General features: G+C 37.4%; 1 protein-coding gene across 2 annotated transcripts in view; it reads right to left on the bottom strand.

Annotated features, from left to right (window-relative positions):
- The window catches only part of zcchc14 (zinc finger, CCHC domain containing 14), an 87,474-nt gene that overhangs the window by 62,630 nt on the left and 2,289 nt on the right, over nucleotides 1-22,555 (bottom strand). For both annotated transcript variants that reach the window (XR_011345880.1, XM_069901822.1), the window contains exons 2-3: nucleotides 5,124-5,235; nucleotides 899-972 (exon numbers count right to left, since the gene is read on the bottom strand). Coding sequence is in view for 1 of the 2 variants with exons in the window: in XM_069901822.1 (XP_069757923.1) it covers nucleotides 899-972; nucleotides 5,124-5,235 (186 nt within the window). In the remaining variant the exon portion in view is untranslated. The remainder of the gene's footprint in view (nucleotides 1-898; nucleotides 973-5,123; nucleotides 5,236-22,555) is intronic.

Genomic DNA, 22,555 nt, shown 5'->3' on the forward strand with positions numbered 1-22,555 from the left:
AGAAGGTACATGTGGAAGTTTGGGGGGGGGGGGGGGTGAAAAATAGTATGGACTAAAGGGATTATCCTTTTTCTGTGGTGGGGGGGAAGGGCGTAAGCAGGCAGGGTTAGTGTGTAAGTGTGTGAAATGGAGGAGCTGAGGGTACTCAGATAAATGACAACAGGTGGAAAGCCACGTTTCTCAAAGAAGACATTCTGGAGTGGGAAGCCTCATCCTGGGTAGATGGGTAGAGAAACTAAGAGAAAGAAAAAGCATCCTTACAGGGATGTAGTCCAGGTAGTTATGGGAGTCCATGGTTTTGTAATAAATGTCTGTGAATAATTTATCTCCTGAGATGTAGTCATGGAAGTCCACAAAGAGGAGAGATGTTGGAAATGGTTCAAGTAAATTTGAGGGTGGGGGGTGGGGTAGAAGTTGATGATACTGTTAAGTTCTATGCAGGCACAAGAGGCAGCAGAAATCCAATTGTTGATGTCATGAAGGAAGAGTTGGGGAGAGATATCCAGGGTAAAGTTGAAATGAGGACTGTTCTGCATAACTGCTAAAAAAAAGTAGGTATAACTAAACCCTATGATCATGGCTACCCAATGGATTTGGAGCAAATTAAAGAGTCATGAGATGATATTGTGGGAAAATAAACACAAAAATGCTGGAGGAACTCAGCAGGTCATGCAGCATCCATAGGAGATAGAGATATATAACCAACGTTTTGGGCTTGAGCCCTTCAAGGTTCCTGCTGAGTTCCTCCAGCACTTTTGTGTTTTTAATCACAACCTTAGCCTCTGAAGACTTTCGTGTTTCACTCTGTTGAGGGAAAGAACAAGTTTCGTCAGGTGGAGAAAGGTGTTGGTAGAATGGAACTGAACAGATCTTCATCATGAAAGAAAGAAATTTTTACCTCAAAGGAATATTCAGTAGTTTTCTCATTCTTTTTATGCTGTAATCCTTTCAGATCTATCCTCTCAATGTTCACTGAAAAAGAAAAATATACTTCAGAAATATTTTTTGTTGCATATAACAGTATTATTACATTATTGTGCAATGTAAGTTTGGAAGGTAGGTCATAACCATAAATGGTAGGGCTCTTGGGAATATTGAGGACTTGGTGTACAAGTCCACAGATCACTCAAAGTAACAGCACAAATAAATAAGGTGGTGAAAAAGGTATATAATATATGAGTGTTCATTAACTATGGCTTAGAATACAAGGACAGAGAGGTCATAGCATGATTTTATAAAATTTTGGTTGGACCATCGCTGAACTATTGTGTACCATTCTGCTCAGCGTGCCATAGAAGTGCAAGACTGCATTGGAGGAGGTGGATAGAAAAATTGCCCGGATGTTTCCAGGGCTGGATCACCTCAATTATAAGGAGAAATTGGATAGGTTGGGTTTATTTTCCTTAGAAAGGGAGAAGCCAATAGAAAGGCACAAAATAGTGATTGGGCAGACAATGTGAAACTTTTGTCCCCCCGTTACAGAGATGGTTAAAACCGCAAGGCATGGAAGGAGAAGCAAGAAATTAGAGGTTAAATAACAAAATATATCCCACAAAAACAAAAGTACTCAGTTTCCAAAGATAATTTTATTGAGAACCAGGATTTGTTTTTACTATACGTGTAATGAATTCAACCAATATCATGTTAAACAATCCCTGCAGAAATTCTAAGCATTTCTATGTGAGAACTGGATATACAAATATCCATTTGCCTCAGGATCCACATTCCTTCTAAAAACCCATCCCTAACCTTCCATTTCCAGTGAAAACCAGTGGGAGCATCAGGTATATAATCTGCGCAAAGAGTTTCTGTCCGAAAATAACAGTGGCCTCATTAATGATGAGGAACATGCTGCAGAATAACTTTGATTTAACCACAGTTGGAATATTGTGTGCAATTTTGTTTGCCCCATTACAGGAAGAACTTGGAAGCTTTGGAAAGGGTACAGAAGAGATTTGTCAGGTTGTGGCCTGGTTTAAAGGAAATGAGTGATAAGAGAGGTTGGACAAACATGGGTTGTTTTCTCTGGATCATCAGATGCGAAAGGAAAACCTAATAGACAGAGATAGGGTAGACAAAAGCTTTTTTCCTCCAAAGTGAAAATGCATTTAAGATGAAAGAGAGAAACTACAAGGGAGATAGGTTTTTTTTGTTTTTTGTGGTGGGTGCATGGTAGAGGCTCGCAAGAGTCGTGATGGAAGCAATTAAAGAGGTTTCTAGATGGACATGAAAGTGCAGGGAATAGAGGGATCTTTATCATTTGCAAGCTGCACAGAACTAATTTAATTTGGCACAAACATCATGGCTAAAGGGCCTGTTCCTATATGCACTATGTCCCAATAACCTAATTGCCTCTGGTGTACTTTGCAGCAGTCTGCAAACAACAGTGAAAAAACATGGCTTGCTAGTGAGTAACAATTGTTGGCCAAGTTTGGAAAATGTCACTCCAGCTTGACAATATCTTTCCTGTAGTGCGGTGAACAAAACTGAACACAATGCTCCAAATGGGGTCTTACGCAACAGTAAAATGACCTCCCAACTTCTGTGCTCAGTATTCTGACTGATGAGGCCAATGGGGGAGTGCCACAAGCCCTTTTGACCATCCTATCTATCTGTGTATCACTTTCTGTACAAAACTACAGTGCAGTAAAAAAACTGCATTGACTACCATGCATCAAACATGAGAAAAGAATTCCATTTGACGAAAGCAAAGAACAAAGGCTCAGAAATCAATGAAATCCCAGAACTTAAATGCCACACCATCAGTGTTACATATTTTCTTTCAAGTTGCATAGTGCGTTATGAAGGAAAGTACAGAGCAAGGTGGGGGAAGGGACATGGAAGTTGAGATCGTGATATGTAATCAATGCAGTGGTGGGATATGGGAATGTGTTCAAATGATAGAAAATGTGTATTGGGTCTGGGACTTGGTGGCAATCCAGTCGAAAGCAAGGAAAATAAAAATAAGTTGTTCTGGGTGTACCAATTATCACATGCTCTCAGGATACAGTGGACTAATTTCCCTGGTAATACTCCAGAAGGAAAATTGCACAGGGCATTAAATCTTGTCTGCCCTTGATTGGCTCAGGCACAATAAGCATAACACACATGAAAGTGACCAGGCAAATTTCCAGAGTGATGCGAAACGACAATAAATTATCAATGATTCCATAAAAAACTTCTTTCAATTGTATAATTCTAAAATAAATAGTATCATGATATTTGAATTTCTTAGAGAGAATCATTTTAGAAATCCTGAAGCTAACCTTTTCAAACTATAATTAGTTACTAATGTTTGATTTCATCCAATTAACTACATTCTACCTTCAGAAGACAGAAGAGAATTGAACATGAATCGATTTTTTTTATTGAGTACCATATATGGGCTATATGTAGACTGTACTGAACTGCAGGCTTAGAAATTCAAAAACTTCTATTAATCACTTTGGTCAGAACTATCTTGAATAAATTTAATGATTTGGTACCTTCATCACAGCACTAAGTAGATTACCCTACATACAAATAGCAGAGAAATAGGTTCTTTGGCCGACCATATCCATGCTGACCATCATGAAAACATTGACAGTTCTTTTTCGCACACTGATAGAGCTCTAACCTCAGAGTTCCCCCAGCAGATTTCTTTTTATCCTGTTCAGGCCACTTGCCCATTATTTCCCATTACACTAAATTCTACATATTTTGTAACTCTTCCTTTAGAAAGCCTGCCCGTGGTAAGGCACTTGGAAAGCTCAAGGCAAATTCAGAGATTATAAAAAGAGATAGTTACTTGTTTTACCTTTGGCTTTTTTGATACTTTTTTCAAAACTAATAAAAGGAAAGTTCTCATACTTTTACATATTAAAATGGCAACTTATACGCAAAGAAATCAATTATTTCCAATTCTCAAAGAGTATTTATAATATGAAGCAGAGTTTACTTTCGAAGGACCCTCACAACCACTCCCACACGTAACAATAAACAGCCAGTATAAACAAGTCACGAAAAGCAGCAAGACTAAAGCTGCTCAATTTCAGTACCACAGCAGCTTTGCACTATTTCAAGAAAGGGTTAAGGAGAAACAAAGTCAACTGAGCCCATGTATAAAGGCTTCTTTGTTTAGTTTTCCAGTAAACAAAAGATCAATGTGCTTTGGAAAGGAGTAACTGTCTGATCCTATCGTTTTCAGACTTTCTCACAATTACATAATCATCTGGCGTTTCGCTGGATAGGGCTTTATTCTAATATATTTACTTTCACTTTGTTTTAGTTTTTAAGTTTGTGCCTTTGCTTTTTCTCTATCTTTTTTTTAAACTTTTCTGGAGCGGGCTGGGGTTCCCCTACCGGCCACTACTCCATCACGTGACTCCTCCTATTCTAATATATTTCATAAAAATTCAAATGACGAAAGAGCTTCACAAGTAACTCCAACTTTTCAGTTATTATTTTTACTAAACTCAGAATTTCTGCAAAGAGACCAATAAACTTTGGTTAAAACCAATTCTTATAATTGCATTGGCATAGGATTCATGTACAGGCTGATGAGAAAGGCAAATATTTTGAAAGATTGGATTTCATTGAACAAAGACATTTTCTCCCAAAAATAATTTAGAAAGATAATTTAAAAATGCAAACGTGCCTTCAACATACCATTAAAAATATGTTCCTGAAACTTCTGACAATGAGAGGAATAAAAATGTTCCTGAAACTCTTGGCAATGATGGGACAATAAGAACATCCTAGATTCATGAATATGCCACCCGATTGCGAATCATGATTTTTGTGGCACCAAACTAATGAAGCAATTTGATTCTCATATTTCCTTTTCCTTCACATCATATATTGCTAATTGTATGGATAATAAATTTACTATTTGGATGTTGAAGATGAGTAAATGAATTCCTCTCAACTCGTAACATCCACTTCGAACAATTCAAAATTCAACAGTTACATCACAATCCACTGAGGAGATTAAGAGAATGCATTTTATTATTTTCTTTCTTTGATTTCTTAATTCTGATAACCTGTCAAATATGTTTAATTCACATAATTGCAATATATTATCAAACAAGATTAATCTGGGACTCCAATAGACACAGGTAAGATTTAAGCATGTTGAAACTTACATTTTGAATGTTTGCCTGAAGACCGTTTTTGGGACGAATCGTCACAGGAATGTGCTGATGTCTGTAATGCATTTTGCAAACAATGCACACCACTTTCAGCTCTGTGTACTATCTTTAAAAAGAAAGAAAATTATGTTTCCTTCAATGTGGAAGAAACATTTTATGATCACCCATCCAATCACAATTACAGTTCATAAAGCAAATTCAATCTTCGCCACAAAAATCAACATCACGTCATGATGCTTAACATAAATAGGTCAATAAAACTACATAATTAAGATTTTATAAGAACACAAGAAAATAGGAATAGGCCATCAGATCTTCAAGCCCGTACCACCATATGATCACAGCTGATCTATGCTGGCATCAACTGCTCATCTATTATTTCTCCATACCCCTCCAAAACTGGATGTAGTATTCTAGGTGAGGCCTCACTCACATTCTATACAATTGCAAAAAAAAACCATTTATCTATTTTTAAAGTTTGACTCTCTTGGCAATGAAGTTCAGAATGTACATTCAGGTTTACTATCATCTGACTGTACATATGCAACCAGATGCAGCAATGTTTCTCTGGACCACAGTGCACACACAGTGCAGCACATAATAATCACATACTGCATGTACATAAAATATAAAGCATACACATTTCAGAATAATTTACTAATTTAATTTAGAAGAGACCCAAGGACACCATTCAACAATCTGTGGGAAAAGCTATTTCCCAGTCTGGCAGTCCTGATTTTGATGCTCCTGTACTTCCCTTCAGATGGTAGGAAGTCAAAGATCTTGTTTGATGAATGGTAGAGATCCTCGCTAATTCTTTGAGCCCTATTTAAGTAGTCAATAGAGGAAAGGGAGAACACAGTGATCTTCTCGGCCATTTTAATGATCCTCTGTATTGACTTATGATGTTGTGCTTTGGAGCAACCATACCACTCAATGATGCAGCCAGGCAGAACGCTCTTAGTTGTGCTTCTGTCAAATGTTGTCAAAATGGGGACCACTAGACTTGCCCCTCTCAACCTCCTTAGGAAGTGTGGGCACTGCTGTATTTGTTTAAAATTTATTGTGGGTTGCAGGTCCAGGATAGATCATACATTATATGCACACTAAGGAGCTTTGTGCTCTCTACTCTCTTCTTCTTCAATACGAGTTGAACCTGCTTGCTAGCTTTTTATGATTCATGGGAATATGGACCTCTCTGTAATTCACTCACTTGAAGTCGCTCACCATTTAGTTTGCAATCTACCTTTAAATTCCTCTAACCAAAGTACATGACCACATACTTCCCCACATTGAACTCCGTTTGCCAGTCTTTTGCCGACTCACTTAATCTATCTCTATCCCTTTGTAAAATTAGTGTCTTTATCAAAAAATGTCCTTCCACCTATTCTCGCATCACCAGAAAAATGGAAAAACTTGCACACTGCCCCTTCCTCCAAGTCATTAATATAAAGAGTGAACATTTGCTAGCCAAGAGCTGATCCCTGCAGTACTCAACTTCATTCAGTCCGAAAAGCACCCATTTATTCCAACTGTCTCCTATGAGGGACTCAATTTTTAATCCATTCCAACTCACTTCCATCAGCAACTTGTCAAATGACATTTTGAAATCTAAATACACTATAACTACAGGTTTCCCACCTTCTGTATCAAGTCAAGTCAATTTTATTTATTGTTCATACCATGCTTGCACAGAAGGACAAGATAGCGTTTTTCCAGGTCCACAGAGCATACTTACATATATGCAAGTTAGGAAAGCAGTTAACACATTAAAATATTAAGGTACTAAGATGTATACATTGAAAGTCCACAGTACACTATCCACATCTGTACTAGGAGTTCAGGAGCCTGATGGCTTGAGGGAAAAAGCTGTTTCCCACTCTGGATGCAAGGGCCTGAGTGCCAGATGGCAAAAGGGAGTACAGTTCAAATGCAGGATGTTTGGAGTCTTTCATAATGTCATTGCTTTCCACCTGCATCTAGTACAGTAGATGTCTTTCATACTAGGAAGAGGTTCCTCAATGGTCTTTTCCGCTGATTTCACTATCCTCACTTGCAATCCGAGGTGGTACAGCTTCCAAACTAGATGGTGATATGGTTGCACAAGATCAACTCACTTGCTTACATCTTCAAAGGATTTGAGTAAGTTTGTCAAACATGATTTACCTTCAATAAAATCATGTCGAAGAGTTTTAATTACATGCATGTTTCCTAAAAGTTATTTCCTCTTTGATTGTAGAATCTTGCCAATAATGTTAGCCTGTAGTTCCTTTGTTCCTTTTTTGAACAAAGGAATCACTTTCTTCAACCTTCTCATAACTACCTGAAATTCAGTGAGTTAGGACAAATTTTAAACAATGCATCCACTATCTCTACAGTCACTTCCATTAAGACCCTAGTGTCCAATCTAACAGGTCCTAATGGCTTGTCTACCATTCTGCCTCCACCACCCCCAAGTTTCTTCATTAATTTATCCCTTCCATTTGGAATTTTCTTACATTCAACCAGGTTACCTTAGAGATATTATCAATCTCTTCCACAGTGAAGATTGGTGCAAATGTGTTCAATATATCTGCCATTTCTTTATTTGCAGTTATTTATTAATTTGCTTCTTTCTTTAGAGGACCCATATTTAATTTGACTGCCAGTTTCCTATTTGTATATTCGTGGAAACAATTAGTTTGTTTTTATACACTACATGCAAGTTTTCTCCCAAAAATCATTTTCTCTTTTCTTATGAGATTTTTTCTTCTGTTGTTGAATCCTTAAAAAAAAATTCCCAGACCACTGATTTACTACCAGCCCTTGCCACTTTGTATATCCAAATTTTCAATTTAACATTATCCTTAACATTAGCCATAGATTCTGACTTTTTCCCTCTTTTTAATTAGGAGTAACACTTCCTGAGCATTATAATGATTGAATATATATGCTACTGTCTCTTAACTTATTTACCCAGTCCACCTTAGTCAACTCCTCCTTCATACTATTATAATTGCCCTTAAGTTGAAGACATGGTTATGGATCCATGTTTTTCATCCTCAAACTGTATTTTTGTTCAATCATACAGTGGTTACTATTTTATCTTTTATCTTTAACCTCAAGCTTTCTTATTAATCCTTCCTTATTGCAGAAAACCAAATCTAAAGCACCTCATTCCCGAGTATGCTCAGCAATGTCTTGCTCTGAAAATCAACCACTGATGCATTCCACAAATTCATCTTCTATGATGCCCTTGCTGGTTTAGTTCATCCAATTAACATTTATATTAATATTTCCTGTACTAATTGTAGTTCCCTTCAAACATGCTCTTTATATCTCCTCATTTATGGTCCAATTTATTGACAGGTCACATATTTTTCTTCCCCTGCTATTCACGATTTTAACTCAAGCCAAGCCCATATCATTATCTATCACTATTCTTGTACCTTCCTTGATTCACAATGTCACCCCATCGCCTTTCCTCTTTGGGCTTTTTTTTGAACAGTGTATAACCTGGAATATTAAATACTCAGTCCTGGTCACTCTACAACCAGATTTTTGTACTGGCTATTCTATCAGATTCACAAGTTGCTACCTTTGTTATTGACCATCTTGTGGCAAATGCTATATGCTTCTAAACTTTAAAAACATTGCTTTTTTTTGCAGTTATTTACAACTTTGGATGTTTTGCATATTTTCATGAATGTCAGCTTACTATCCTGTGGCACTGTTCTTTCATTTTCTCCCAATTTATTAAAACCTACATTCTTGGAGCCCTTCCCCATCTAATTTGTTTAAAGCCCAATCTACAAATCTAGATATACAATTCGTCATGATACTGGTGTCAGTATAGTTCAGGAAAACCCATCCCAATAGATCAGATCTCTCCTCCAGTGCTGTTGCCAGCATACCATGAATCAGAAACTATTTCTCTCACACTAAGCTTTGAGACATGCATTTACTTATCTAATATTATTTAGATGTTGCCATCTTCCACAGTTAAAATTCCCTCATTGATTTATTGCAAAAATAATGTCGCCGTTGCTCTGTACCAACTGATCTCTCTCTGTAACTGCACTTTGAAATTGTGTCTTACTTGTACTGTCAGTGAGATGTCAACCTGAATTGCTCACAAAACAAACTGTCACTGTGTCAATGAACGTGAAATATGTTGTCATGTTTAAAAAAGGTATTTACAGGTTTAATGCAGAGTTTGTTGATCTTAGCAGCTCAATACCCTTTGTAAGGTGTATGCATTCTTGCATGCAGACACCTTCATGGCCAGAGAGTAATCCAACATTATCAGAGATTAATAATGAACCCCAGAACTGCATTCTTTTGTAAAATATATATAAATATTTTTTTTTTAAACTCAATTTTTCTATACTCGTTTCTAAAGAATCTTTCTACTTTAGTTATAATCATTTTTCAGTAGTGATTCTGGCAATGTTTCATGAATTTCGTTCCCTCCCTGCACCTCTCCTCCCCCCCCCCCCCCCACCTAAATATGTAAACCAATGTAATAGATTGTGTTAGTAAAAACAATGCCTAGAATCAGGAACATCACAGCTATAGCTATTAAAAAACAGTGCTAAACATAGATAATTATACCTTAATTTATACATTTAGCAAACTGCACTGGGTCAAATATAGTAGAGGGTAATTCTAACCAAAATCCTTTATAAATTATATTTAAATAGTTATAGCGACTGATACAGAAAACCATACTACACAAGTGTAAAAGAAAACAACTGAGGTAGCATTTATACCCATTCTGCAAACTGAAATACCAAAATGATATGCCAGAATAAATCAGTATAACTTTGCCTGCAAGTAGTAAATCAAGAATAAAATTGGCACTGATTTCAAGAAACACTAGAAATGGTCTCCTCTTGTACTGCTTTAAATTCTAGACAGAGAAAAGGGGAGGGTTATGAATGGACGGGGTAGCAAGGTGGGATAACAATTTAACCTCTAAAAACAGGTAGGTTAGGAATGAGAGAAAAAAGTTACATATGATAAACTGCCTCACTTAGTTTTGATTTAAGAGACAAGATTGAGAGAGAAATGTGATCCACAACATTCCAAGATGGTAGATCCCCTATTCAAATATTGTAACAAAATTCTGCCTCAGTTTTACTTTTGCTATTTCATCTTCAAAGCTATCCAACCTCATTTGGAGTACTGTGTGCAGTTTTTGGCCCCTGAGAAGGGATGTAATAATTTTGGAGAGAGCACAGAGAAGATTTACCAGGATGATTCCTGGAATGCAAGGGCTAACATATGAGGTACATTACCAGCTCTTGGACTGAATTCATTGGTGTATAGAAGAATGAGAGGGGATCTCATCGAAAATTTTCAAATGCTGAAAGGATTGGACAGCGTAGATGCGAATAAGATGTTTCCATTGGTGGGTGAATCCAGGACAAGAGGGCACAGTCTTAGAATTAGAAGGCACCCATTTAAAACCAAGATGAGGAGAAATTTCTTTAGCCAGAGGGTCGTAGATTTGTGGAATTTGTTGCCACACACAGCTGTGGAGGCCCACTCACTGGGGGATTTTAAGGAGGAAATTAATACGTATCTAATTAGTCAAAGTATCAAGGGATATGGGGGAAAAGGCTGGAATTTGGAACCAGATGTGAGAACATTTTAGCTCATGGTGGAGTTGCGGAGCAGGCACAAAGGGTCAAAAGGTCTACTTCTGTTCCTTTATCTTGTGAACCAGTCCATCATCCCAAGGAGACATGAACCACAGCTCTATTTCTTTCCGACACAGTATTGCCATAGGCTGAGAAACTAACAACCCTATTTATTTCCTGTATTCCCAAAGGCCAGGAGAACTAAATTTGTTGGGAAAGGTTATAGTTGAGTGAATCCGCAATGACACTTCAAATAGGCTGGGAAATGAGCAGCTAAGTTTGAATTAATAGCAGTTTATTGAAAATACTGTAGTAGATTTATAAGGATGTAAAAAAATGATATTCTCACAACATAGAAAGAGACATACAGACCATTGAATCTAAGCCAATTTCCTGAGCAATCCCATTAATTCCAGGCTCCCAAGTCACTCAAGTCCTGAATGCCTAAGGCCGTGTTGCCTGGCCAGTGGCAGGATGAAAGGTGTTTCTTCTGGCCTAATAAAGAACTTGGATCAGGAGGGCGAGGATTCATTTATTGCGATCTCAGTAAGCAATGATGACATACAGTAGGCATGACTGCAATTCAAAGGTTGTGCAGAAGAAAGGGGTTCTGATGCATGGGGCAATGGCACCAATACAGGGGAAAGAGAGTAAGTTTCACTGGGATGAGTTTTATTTGAATCATACTGGGAACAGTGTCCTGTAAATGGCATAAATAGAATTATAAACAGGAAGGGGCAGAGGTGGGGAAATTCAAGGGATGAGAAGTTTACTAAATCAAAAGGAGACAGCAGTGGTACAAGATTGTGAGCAGCAGTATGACAAAGAGGAAGAAAATATTAGCAAAAATGTGCAGCAGAAATTGAATTTGGAGCAAGTAAGCCAAATCTTATAACTCTTTATATGAAAGCACGCAGTATTTGTAACAAAATAAACGAGTTGACTGCATTAATAGAGACAAACAAGTTTGATTTAATACAGAGAAATTATTGCCGATAAACTATGACTGTGAACTCATATTCCAGGTTATTCATTGTTCCAAAAGATCAGGCAAAAATAAGAAAAGAAGCAGAGTTATGTTGTTGATAAAGCAAGGTATCAATGCAGTACTCAGATATGGACAGAGTGGGTAGTGATATGGAATTTGTTCAAATGATAGCAGGGGATAGAAGCCATGGGTGGGAATAGTCTATCTCTTCCAAAGTATTGTCTCCCGGAAGGGCAAAGCATAAAGTGAAATATCAAAGGCATAAATAATTAAGATCATTACAGTTCCCTTCTTTAATAGCATATAATTAATAGTGATGATAATAATTAACTTGATCATCTACATATTGATTGGACAAATCAAACTGGCAAGGATACTTTGGAAAAAGGAATTTGAGGAATGCACGAGTGATTATTTCATCATGTAATATCGCACTGTTGCAGCAAGCACTTCAAACATTAATGAGGGAATATTGAAAGGAGTTAACAAATCTAGTGCTTAGTATTATCCTCTTCCTCAATGTCAGTAAGACAAAGGAGCTAGTCATAGACTTCAACTAGAGGAGTACAGCTCACTTCCCAGTCCACATCAATGACGCTCAGGTGGAGATCATGGACAGCCTTAAGTTCCTTGGAGTAAATATCTCCAGTGACCTGCCTTAGACCAACCACGCTGATGAGATGGCCAAGAGGGTGGAGCAAAGCTTCTCCTTCCTCAGGAACCTGAGGAAATATGGCACAGTCCCAGTGTCCCTCAACAACTTCTGAAGATGCACCACCAAGAGTATTCTGGCAGGATCATTACTCCATGATGTGAGAACACCTCCACACACAGAAACTGCGAAGAACTGTGAATGCAGGACCATCATTTCATCCATTGAGTCCATGTACACCTCCTTATGCCTCAGAAAAACAGCCAACATTCTGAAGGACTTATCCCAACCTGACCACTCTCTTCCTCCTTCTCCAAGTAGAAGGCACATTCAAGAGTGTGAAATCATGCACCACCAGATTCAAGGACAATTTCTCCTGTTACTCTCAGAAAACTGAATAAACTCACATAAAATAATGCTGCCCTTACTCTTCTCTGTACAGTTTTATTGTGCAGTATATCGGGATAGATTTGCTGTACCTCTGTCAATTCCTGTAAATGCAAAGTTGAAACTTCAGACAAGTGGTGTCATCCAGGCAGCACAGGACTTGCAATGCTTTACCAGAATTATTTCTCCTGCCAAGAGTAAGTTTTGGTTACATTCGGAGGGAGTTATTTGTTGGCTAATATAAAATTAAATAATTAGGGCATTATCCAAAACATTTGAAATAACAGATTTATTTAATGTCAATTGAATTTGCAAGCACTTTCTAAAATCTCAGCTATCTTAGGATACATTTCTTCAGACAGAGGAATTCATTGCCACAGATGCCTTTGGAGGTCGAGTCATTAGGTATATATAAAGCAAAGGTTGATAGGCTCTTGATTGGCAAGGGCATTTTTGGTTTTGGGAAGAAGACTGGGATTGAGAGGAAAAATACATCAACTATGATTTAAATGATAGAGCAGATTGGACTGGGCAGAATGGCTTAATTCTACTCCAATGTTGAGAGTTTAAAACAAGATTTTAAACTGTAGCAATTTTAGTCTCTTATTGGCGGATAAGGATAACTGACTGAAGTGTCAGAGGAAGAACACTTTGGGACAAGTGACCACAATTCTATTATATTGGTCATCCTTTGGTTCAAAGAAAACAATAATTCTATTAGTTTTAAAATAGTTACAGGTAAAGAGACTGGCCTTCAAGTTAACATCCTAAATTGGGGCAAGATTAATTTTGATAGAATCAGACATGAACACTCAAAATTTGATTGGGAGAGGAAATTTGTAGATAAAGAGAAATCTAGCAAGTGGGGGGGGGGGGTCTATAAAACACAAAATAGAAAGAGCTCAGGCTCAGCATGTTCCTGTTAGAATGAACAGCAAGCTTGGCATGATTGGGGAATCCTGGTGGATGAGAGGATCTAATTAGGAAAAAGAATATGCCAGCATACAATAGGCAGCTGGGCTCAAAGAGAATCCCTCAAGGAGGAAAGAGATGCAGGAATTTTCCTCACTGGAAAATCAGTAGGGCAAAAATAGGACACGAGATGGCTTTGGCAGATAAAAGTACAGAGGAATCCCAAGTGATTCTGCAAAGATATTAAAAACAAAAGCCAACTAGGGAGAGAACAAGTCTTTATAAGGATTATTTTGCTCATAAACATATGTAGACACAGGAGATGGCAGAGGGCTTCAATGAATATTTTACATTTGTGTTCAAGAGAAATGAATACTTACATCTTGTTTAGGCTTGCAGCATGGATTGCTCCACAAAGTCCACAAACTGCCAGGCATAACTGGGACCCATGGCCACTCCTTTGATTTGGAATTTGATTTGTTTCACTTCCTCCAAATCAAAGGAGTAGCCATGGGACCCAGCTAGACCTGCGTGTTTGTGGGCTTTCTGAAGCAATCCACAAAGGTAAGACCCTGAACTCTTCCTCCAGTATATCGATGACAACATCGGAGCTGCCTCATGCACCAGTGATGAGCTTGCCAACTTCATCCACTTTGCAGCCAACTTCTATCCTGATGTCAAACTCACCTGGTCCATCCCCGACAACACTTTACACTTCCGAGATCTCTGTCTCCATCTCAGGAGACAAGCTTTCCACTGACATACATTACAAACCTATCAACTCCCACAACTACCTTAACTACACTTCTTCACACCCTGCCCCTGCAAGAATTCTATCCCCTTCTCTCAATTTCTCTATCTCCACCACATCTGTACCCAAGATGAGGTCTTCCAGTCCAAATCTTCCGAAATGTCTGGCTTCTTCCACCACCACCAACTCAGCCCTTGCCCACATCTCCTCCATTTCCCACCATCTGCCCTGCCCCCATCCCCAGATGCCACAAACATAAATTCTCCCTTATCCTCATCTACCACCCCACCAGCCTTTGCATTCAACACATTACCCTCTGGAATTTGTGACGCAACAGGATCCCTCTACCAGACACATCTTCCACTCTCCGCCTTCCTTAGGGACTGCTCCCTCCGTGACTCCCTTGTGCACTCATCCCTCCCCCACCAATCCCCAGCATCTTCCCGTGGCTGCAGGAAGTGCAAAATTTGCACCCACACCTCCCTCATCATCACAGTCCGGGGCCCCAAAAAGGTCTTTCAAATGAAGCAATACTTCAATTGTGTATCCACAGAACTTGTTTACTACATCTGATGCTCCCTTTGTGGCCTTCTCTACATCGGAGAGACTTAGGCACAGATTGGGAGATCACTTAGACTGAGCACCTTCGCTCCATCCACTAGAGTTTTTGTTTATTTATAATTTTTTATTTAATACTTCACCGTGAACCATGTTAATAATATATACAGATATTCATCATTAAAATATGCAGTGACATTTTCATTTTCCCCCCTTCCTTCCAGCCTCCCCACCCCTATAATGTATAGCAAGAAATAAAAAGAAAGAAAAATGAATAAACAATAAAAGAATACAAAAGAAAGAAAAGAAATTGTGTCATCCAAAATTCGATATTTAAGTATTGTCATACTTGTATCTTTAAGAGATAGAGGTCTGAAATCGGCAGTTTGTAATACTCTATGGATGGTTCCCAAATTTGTTGAAATAAAGTATGTTTGTCTGTTAGATTGTTGGTATTTTTCCGAATGGAATACACTTGTTCATTTCTATGGACCATTATTGCCTCTGTTTTCCACGTTATCATGATGCACTTTTTTTTGCTGCTGCAAGCACAATCAGAGTAAATCTTTCTTGAGCCTAATTTTAGGCCTAATTCTTTGACTTTTAGGTTGTTTAACAGGAAGATTTCTGGATCTTTTGGATTCTTATTTTTTGTAATTCTATTTAATATTAAGTTTAAATCCTCCCAAAAAGTCTTCACTTTTGTACTTGTCCAAATTGCGTGTAATGTTGTTCCAATTTCTTGTTTACAACAGAAGCATCTGTCCAATATTGTTGGGTTCCACTCTTATAACTTTTGAGGTGTAACATATAGTCTATGTAGCTAATTGTATTGTATCATATGAAACAGAGTATTTATTGTATTACTCATGGTCCCTGTGAATAGTTCCTCCCATGTTTCGTTCTTTATTCGTATATTTAAATCTTTTTCCCAACTTTCTTGGGTTTGTACATTGCTTCATCATTTTTCTTGTATTGCAATTTGCTGTACATGTTTGTGATAAATTTATTTTACTATCGCAGTATCTGTGATTAAGTATTCATAGCAGATACCCTCAGGTAATCTTAGGCTAGTTCCCAATTTTTCTTTTAAATAAGTTTTCAACTAATAGTATGAATATATTGCACCATGTGATAATCCGTATTTAACTGTTCAAATGTTAATAAATTCCCAAAAAGCAATCTTTAATTCTTTTAATTCCTTTTCTAGCTCATTCCTTAAAAAATAAATTGTCCATTGTAAAAGGTATTAATGGGTTTTCCCTTAGTAGCATTTTTGGAATTTGATAATTTATCATCTTTCACTCCAGGTGTATTCTCTTCCATTTTTTTAGTAATATGATGTAGAATTGGTAAATTGTTGTGTTGCACCAGTTTCTCATTGCATTTATAGAGTAAATGTTCATGGACTTTTTCTCCTAATTTATATAATTCTATCTTGAGCCAATCCAGTTTTTCTCATGTCTGATAAAATTCTGACAGATATCTTAACTGTGCTGCCCTGTAATAGTTTTTGAAATTTGGTAACTGCAATCCTCTATGTTAATTTTTCAAAAGCCACTCTTGATTTTCTATCCTTCCATAAAAATTTAATTTATTTTGTTTCATAAAAAATTCCCGTCAAGGGAATCGGTAGTGTTTGGAATGAATATTGTATCTGTGGAAATATATTCATCTTGTTGCCGTTTACTCTCCCTATTAAAGTTAATGGTAAATCTTTCCATTTCTCCAAATCTTCCTGTATTTTTTAACAGTTGGTAGTTTAATTTATACAAATGATTTAAATTATTATCTATCCTGATACCAACGTAACTTATAGCCTGTGATAGCCATTTAAAAGGGGATTCCTTTTAACATTTTGTATAATTGACTTTGTTCATTGGCATCACTTCATTTTTATCAATATTAACCTTGTACCTTGATATCTCCCCATATTCTTTCAATTTTATATATAACCTTTTTTTATTGATTTATCTGGATCTGTTAAATATATTATAATATTGTCCGCAAATAAAATAATTTTATATTCTTCCTCTTTTACTTTTATTCCCTTTATCATGGGTTCCATTCTTATCAGCTCTGCAAATGGTTCTATAGCCAAAGCAAACAGGGAAGGTGATAATGGACATCTCTGCCTAGTTGACCTACTCAATTTAAAGTGGTCTGAAACATACCCATTTGTTACTACTTTTGCCAAAGGACCATTAAACAGTGCTCTAATCCAATTAATAATTTTTCCAGTAATTTATTAGTTTTATTAGTATGGAGCGCAATTTCTGATGTGGCTGCAGCTTTGGCACCAGTGCTTTGTGGGCTCTTTCAATTTCTATTTCTTCTTGGAGTTGTTCCACTCCCAAGATCCGTGGGATCATCTTTGTATAAATCCCTTTTTATCTGCTCCTTCTTCACCTTCTTTCATGCCCATTATTTTTATATTATTATGTATGCTGAAATTCTCTCAAATGTCAATTTTTTGGGCTAATAAATCTTGTGTCTTCTTAATCTTCTTATCTCTATCTTCCAGTTTTTTTCTTAACTCATTCACCTCCATTCCCACAACTATCCCTCTGTCTTCCACTTCATCAGTTCATTTTCTCATGTCTGTCATAGCCTTCTCCATTCTTTGCATTTTTAAATCTGTCTCTTACATAGTATTTTTTATATTACTGAGCTCAGTCATTATGTCCATTAGTATCTTTATTTGACTGTCAAAATATCCCTTCATCAATCATCTGCTTCTGTTTTTTGCCTTGTATTTTTTCTTGTATGCCTTTATCTTCCCCTTCATCTTTCTCTTGCTCCATTTCTTGGCTCCATGTTGCTCCTTCTTCTACCAATGTCTCCTCTATGGCCTCTCCAATTGCTGATTCAGTATCCCACTGTCAGGGTCCCATCAGGGTCTTTGCTATAATGCGTGCTGGCATTTCCTTTTTGGGCTCTGTAAGCCGAAGTTCGAGACCGTTCTGGAGGATGTCACCACCCAGCTGCCCGCTCACCGGCTTCATTGATCGGGCCATCCTCTGGGGGGGGGGGGCTCCCTGCTCCCGGACACCAGTAAGGTCTTCCTCCTTTTTTCTCCTGCGATTTATCTCTTCTTTGCTTGACATTGTCGACTTTTCCTTCTTTGGAGCCATCTTCAAGTTCTTCTTGTACTTTTTAAAATCTTGAAAATTTTTTACACTTTTCCTCTCTGCCTTTCTCTGTGAAGGGCCGGTTTCCCCGACCAGCCACTACTCCATCACGTGACCTCCTCCACTCCGTCCACTACAGTTACAGAGACCTCCCAGTAGCCAGCCATTTCAGTTCTGCATCACACTCCCATACTCACATGTCCATCCATGGCCTTATGTACTATCCCACCAAGACCACCTGCAAATTGGAGGAACATTTGATTTTCTGTCAAGGCATTCTCCAATCAGATGGCATTAACATTTTGACTTTTATGGTTTCTCCTCTTCCCTTTCTCTCCTTCCCCCTTCAAGTTCTCCTCTCTCCCTTCCCTTAGCCATCCCTCCTCCCCTTGATCGCAGTTGTCCCCTCCCTCTCTTCTCCACCCATCATCTCCTGCCTTTGCAACCACACCTACTCCCCCCCCTTATTCTTTTGCTCACACACCTGCTTACATTTTTCTATTCGCTGATGAAGGGCCGTTGGTTATGTATTTTTACCTTTGCTATATTTCCACCAGCATTGTCTCCGCTCCATCCTCAACATCCATTGGAGCGCTTTCATCCCTAACGTCGAAGTACTCGAGATGGCAGAGGTCGACAGCATCGAGTCCACGCTTCTGAAGATCCAGCTGCGCTGGGTGGGTCACGTCTCCAGAATGGAGGACCATCGCCTTCCCAAGATCGTGTTATATGGCGAGCTCTCCACTGGCCACCGTGACAGAGGTGCACCAAAGAAAAGGTACAAGGACTGCCTAAAGAAATCTCTTGGTGCCTGCCACATTGACCACCGCCAGTGGGCTGATATCGCCTCAAACCGTGCATCTTGGCACCTCACAGTTCGGCGTGCAGCAACCTCCTTTGAAGAAGACCGCAGAGCCCACCTCACTGACAAAAGGCAAAGGAGGAAAAATCCAACACCCAAACCCAACCCACCAATTTTCCCCATCAGCCGCTGCAACCGTGTCTGCCTGTCCCGCATCGGACTTGTCAGCCACAAACGAGCCTGCAGCTGACGTGGACTTTTACCCCCTCCATAAATCTTCGTCCGCGAAGCCAAGCCAAAGATAAAGGACACTGTTTCACCTGCTGAATTTCTTCAGCATTGTGTGTTTTTACTTCAACCACAGATTTACGTTTTACTTTACTTCTGATTAGGATTAGGCATTATGACCTTGTCCATGAGAAACAGTGTCTCACAAATTTGATAGGTATTTTTGGAAATAACACAGAAATGTGTTCTTCAGTTCAATTTGTCCATGGTTCTCTCCTCAACTAGTGGAGTTTTCTTGTGCTTGGCCAATATCCTTCTCAGCATTTCCTATGAATATACCTGCCCAATTGTCTTTTAGAGAGAGCAAGAGATGTTGATAGTAGTATCTTGGAACATCAACTGCAGGTGGTTTAAGTAGGCTTTTTTTGTACTTTAGAACACCTCATACTATTTTCCCAGAGCAATGCAGGGCTTCAGCTCCAGATTTATCCTGTACATTGAGTAAAATTGTAAAGAAGCAACCTATTTTTTTTTAATTATAAGACAACTGTAATGAGTTATCATTGCAAACTTCAATTGGAATGGAAACAAAATTATTGGTTATAACAAAATACAACAGTAATTTATTGCAAATAGCCCACATACTTTCATAATCCTCCATATTTGGTTGCAGATTGTTTTAAATATCTTATGGTGCTCCAATTTTCCAGATTTTAGGAACTGCTAAATGTAATCCACCTAGCACTCTTCAAAAATTAGGATTTAGGATGTGATTAAAACAAATCCTCTTGTTTTAAAAAAAAAGTAATGATGGAAAAATACTCCATTTTCTTAATATCTCAATAATTGCTACATATTGACATCTTAAATGTTAATATAAATTTGCAAATCCAGGTACCTAATTTTCCATTAAAAAATAGCTTCATGTTATCATAGCTCTTAGTGAAAATCATTTAGCATTTGTATTAATGTTTAATTTTTTTTTAATCCAAAATATCCAAGCCAATTTTTAAGGCTGTTGATTCAGATAGATAAAATTTTGACAAAGGAGTGAGTTTCCACTTTTCCACTTAATTTAGTGACAACCTTACCTCACACCTTTGAGCATAATGCCTGGACTGCTGGTTGCAAATAAATTCACAATAGTTTTGAAATATATTTTATTACCCTGATCCTAAGTTTCTGCCCAAACTCTTCTGCCTAACACCAAACATAAAATTTGCTATCAAGTAACACAAATTTGCCAAGTATTCCAACATTATTAATTGTTTAAATTCTGCCATATTGTAATTTAAATTATAAATCGATTTGTTCTTGACAAAATGCAAGATCATCTCATGCAATATCTGTGAATCATCTAATTTTAAATAATTAAACATATCATTTTAAAATTAATATGTGATAGTATTTATTCATCGCATTGTGCAGAGTAACGGATTTCTTAGCATTTTTATTTTTTTAAATTTCTTTCAAAGCTTTTCAAATGAACCTTTTGATATCCTTCCTCCACATTTTAGTCTCCTGAAAGACATAAACAGTACAAAGTGGAGAGGTGGAAACTGATGGCATGCAAGACAGAACGAGTTGCAGGGCAACAGGAAAAATCTGGAGAGGTCCAAATGGCCTTTCTGTGCCAACTTATGTAAATAATTAACAAAAACTCACTATGGTGATTACTTTGAGTGGCTGATTATATTGTGAATCTGTTTAAATTGCTACAAAAGGTAAGAATTCCAACTTCCACAGATTGCAATTTGCATTTGAAATTCAGTATTCATGTCGCCAATTTAAAGGTAAAAGCAATGAAAAAAATAGGGACATCATTCAGATTCAACATGTAAGCACGTGTCAAGCTATAGCAGTTCATTTAACCTGTTATCTTGAAAATTCCCTTTTTTCTAATTTTTTCCAGATCTGTTAGTAAGAAACAGAACATTAATTTTAAGTGACAGCCTGTTGGAAATAATTACCCAACAGATCAAGGAAATAATTTTTTTTCCAATCCGCCAATGCCAAATCCACAATCACAAATTAATTACAAAATCTAAGTTAAAACAATTAATACTATATTTGTATGATATTTGAATACATTCATTTACAAAATTAGACATTTTCTTTCTTAAAATGAAGATTTTAAAATAAATATAAAAGTATTTTAAGTCAGCTAAAATTTAAATTAGGCTACAAAAATTCTACAAACAATGCAATTTTGCCCATTATTCTACTTACCAAACAATATTCAAAACCTTTTCTGAAAGTGCAATGCTAATATTTTAGTATTACAATACCCAAACACGTAGCCCATACAAAAACATTTTTAAGCATGCTAAACATATGCCAGTTATGGATTTACATTAGTCTTTATGTTAACTTAAATTTTACATGAATGCACATTAAAGATCTCTCTCTCATCATGAAATGGTATAACCATGAAGAGCATAGGAAAAAAAAAAATCAAGATTCTTTTATATCCACCAGATGACAAAAACTCACACCTGAAATAAAATTATCTACAGGATTCTGAAAGAAAGTAAACAATAATTTAACAGTACTTTTAACACAGCAAAACATCGCAAGGCTTGTTGTAGTAATATAATTAGTCATAAACTGATAGCAAAGGAAAGAGGGACATGTTATATTAGGTATTAAGATTAAAGAGTGAAAGGAAAATGAATGTTCAAAAATTTTAAAAAAAGAAATTTGGGAAGAAAAATTCAGTACATTGGGCTAAGACCATGAAGGGGCATAATCATTAATTATGGGGAGAAGGAAGAGAACCCCAAGTTGGAAGAATGAGTTGTCACAAAATTGAGTGGAATAGCAAATGTGTCAAAGGACACAGAAATTCTGCAGAGAGATGGGCTAAGCAAGTAATACAATGTTGGTAAATGTGAGGTCAAATACATTGGAAAAAATAAATTAGATTATTGTTTAAATTTGAAAGGGTGCAATCTGCTGTGCAAAGGGTCATCAAAAAAGCAAATGGGATGTTGAGCCTTCATTGCTAGAGGAATTGAATTTAAAAGTAAGGAGGTTCTGCTGCAACTGTACAGTTCTATCTGCAGTTCTGGTCTCACTTGAGAAAGGATATAACTGGCCTTTTGAGGTGGTGCAGAGGAAGTTCACAATGTTAATTCTAGAGATGAAGGAGTTTCAGTCTACAGTTTAGAAGAATGAGAGGGGATCTTTCAGAAACATACAAAATCATGAAAAAAAGCAGATAACATAGTGGGAGGAAAGTGGATTCCATGGGCTGGCTGAGTCGAGAAGATACAGCCTTGAATTAATTTTTTTTTAAATACAGCACAGTATCAGGTCCTTTACACCCAATTAACCTACACCCCCAATATGCTTTGACAGTGGGAGGAAACCACAGCACCTGGAAGAAACCCA

The sequence above is a fragment of the Narcine bancroftii genome, chromosome 10 (assembly GCF_036971445.1).
Source record: "Narcine bancroftii isolate sNarBan1 chromosome 10, sNarBan1.hap1, whole genome shotgun sequence".
In the NCBI taxonomy this organism is placed as follows: domain Eukaryota; kingdom Metazoa; phylum Chordata; class Chondrichthyes; order Torpediniformes; family Narcinidae; genus Narcine; species Narcine bancroftii.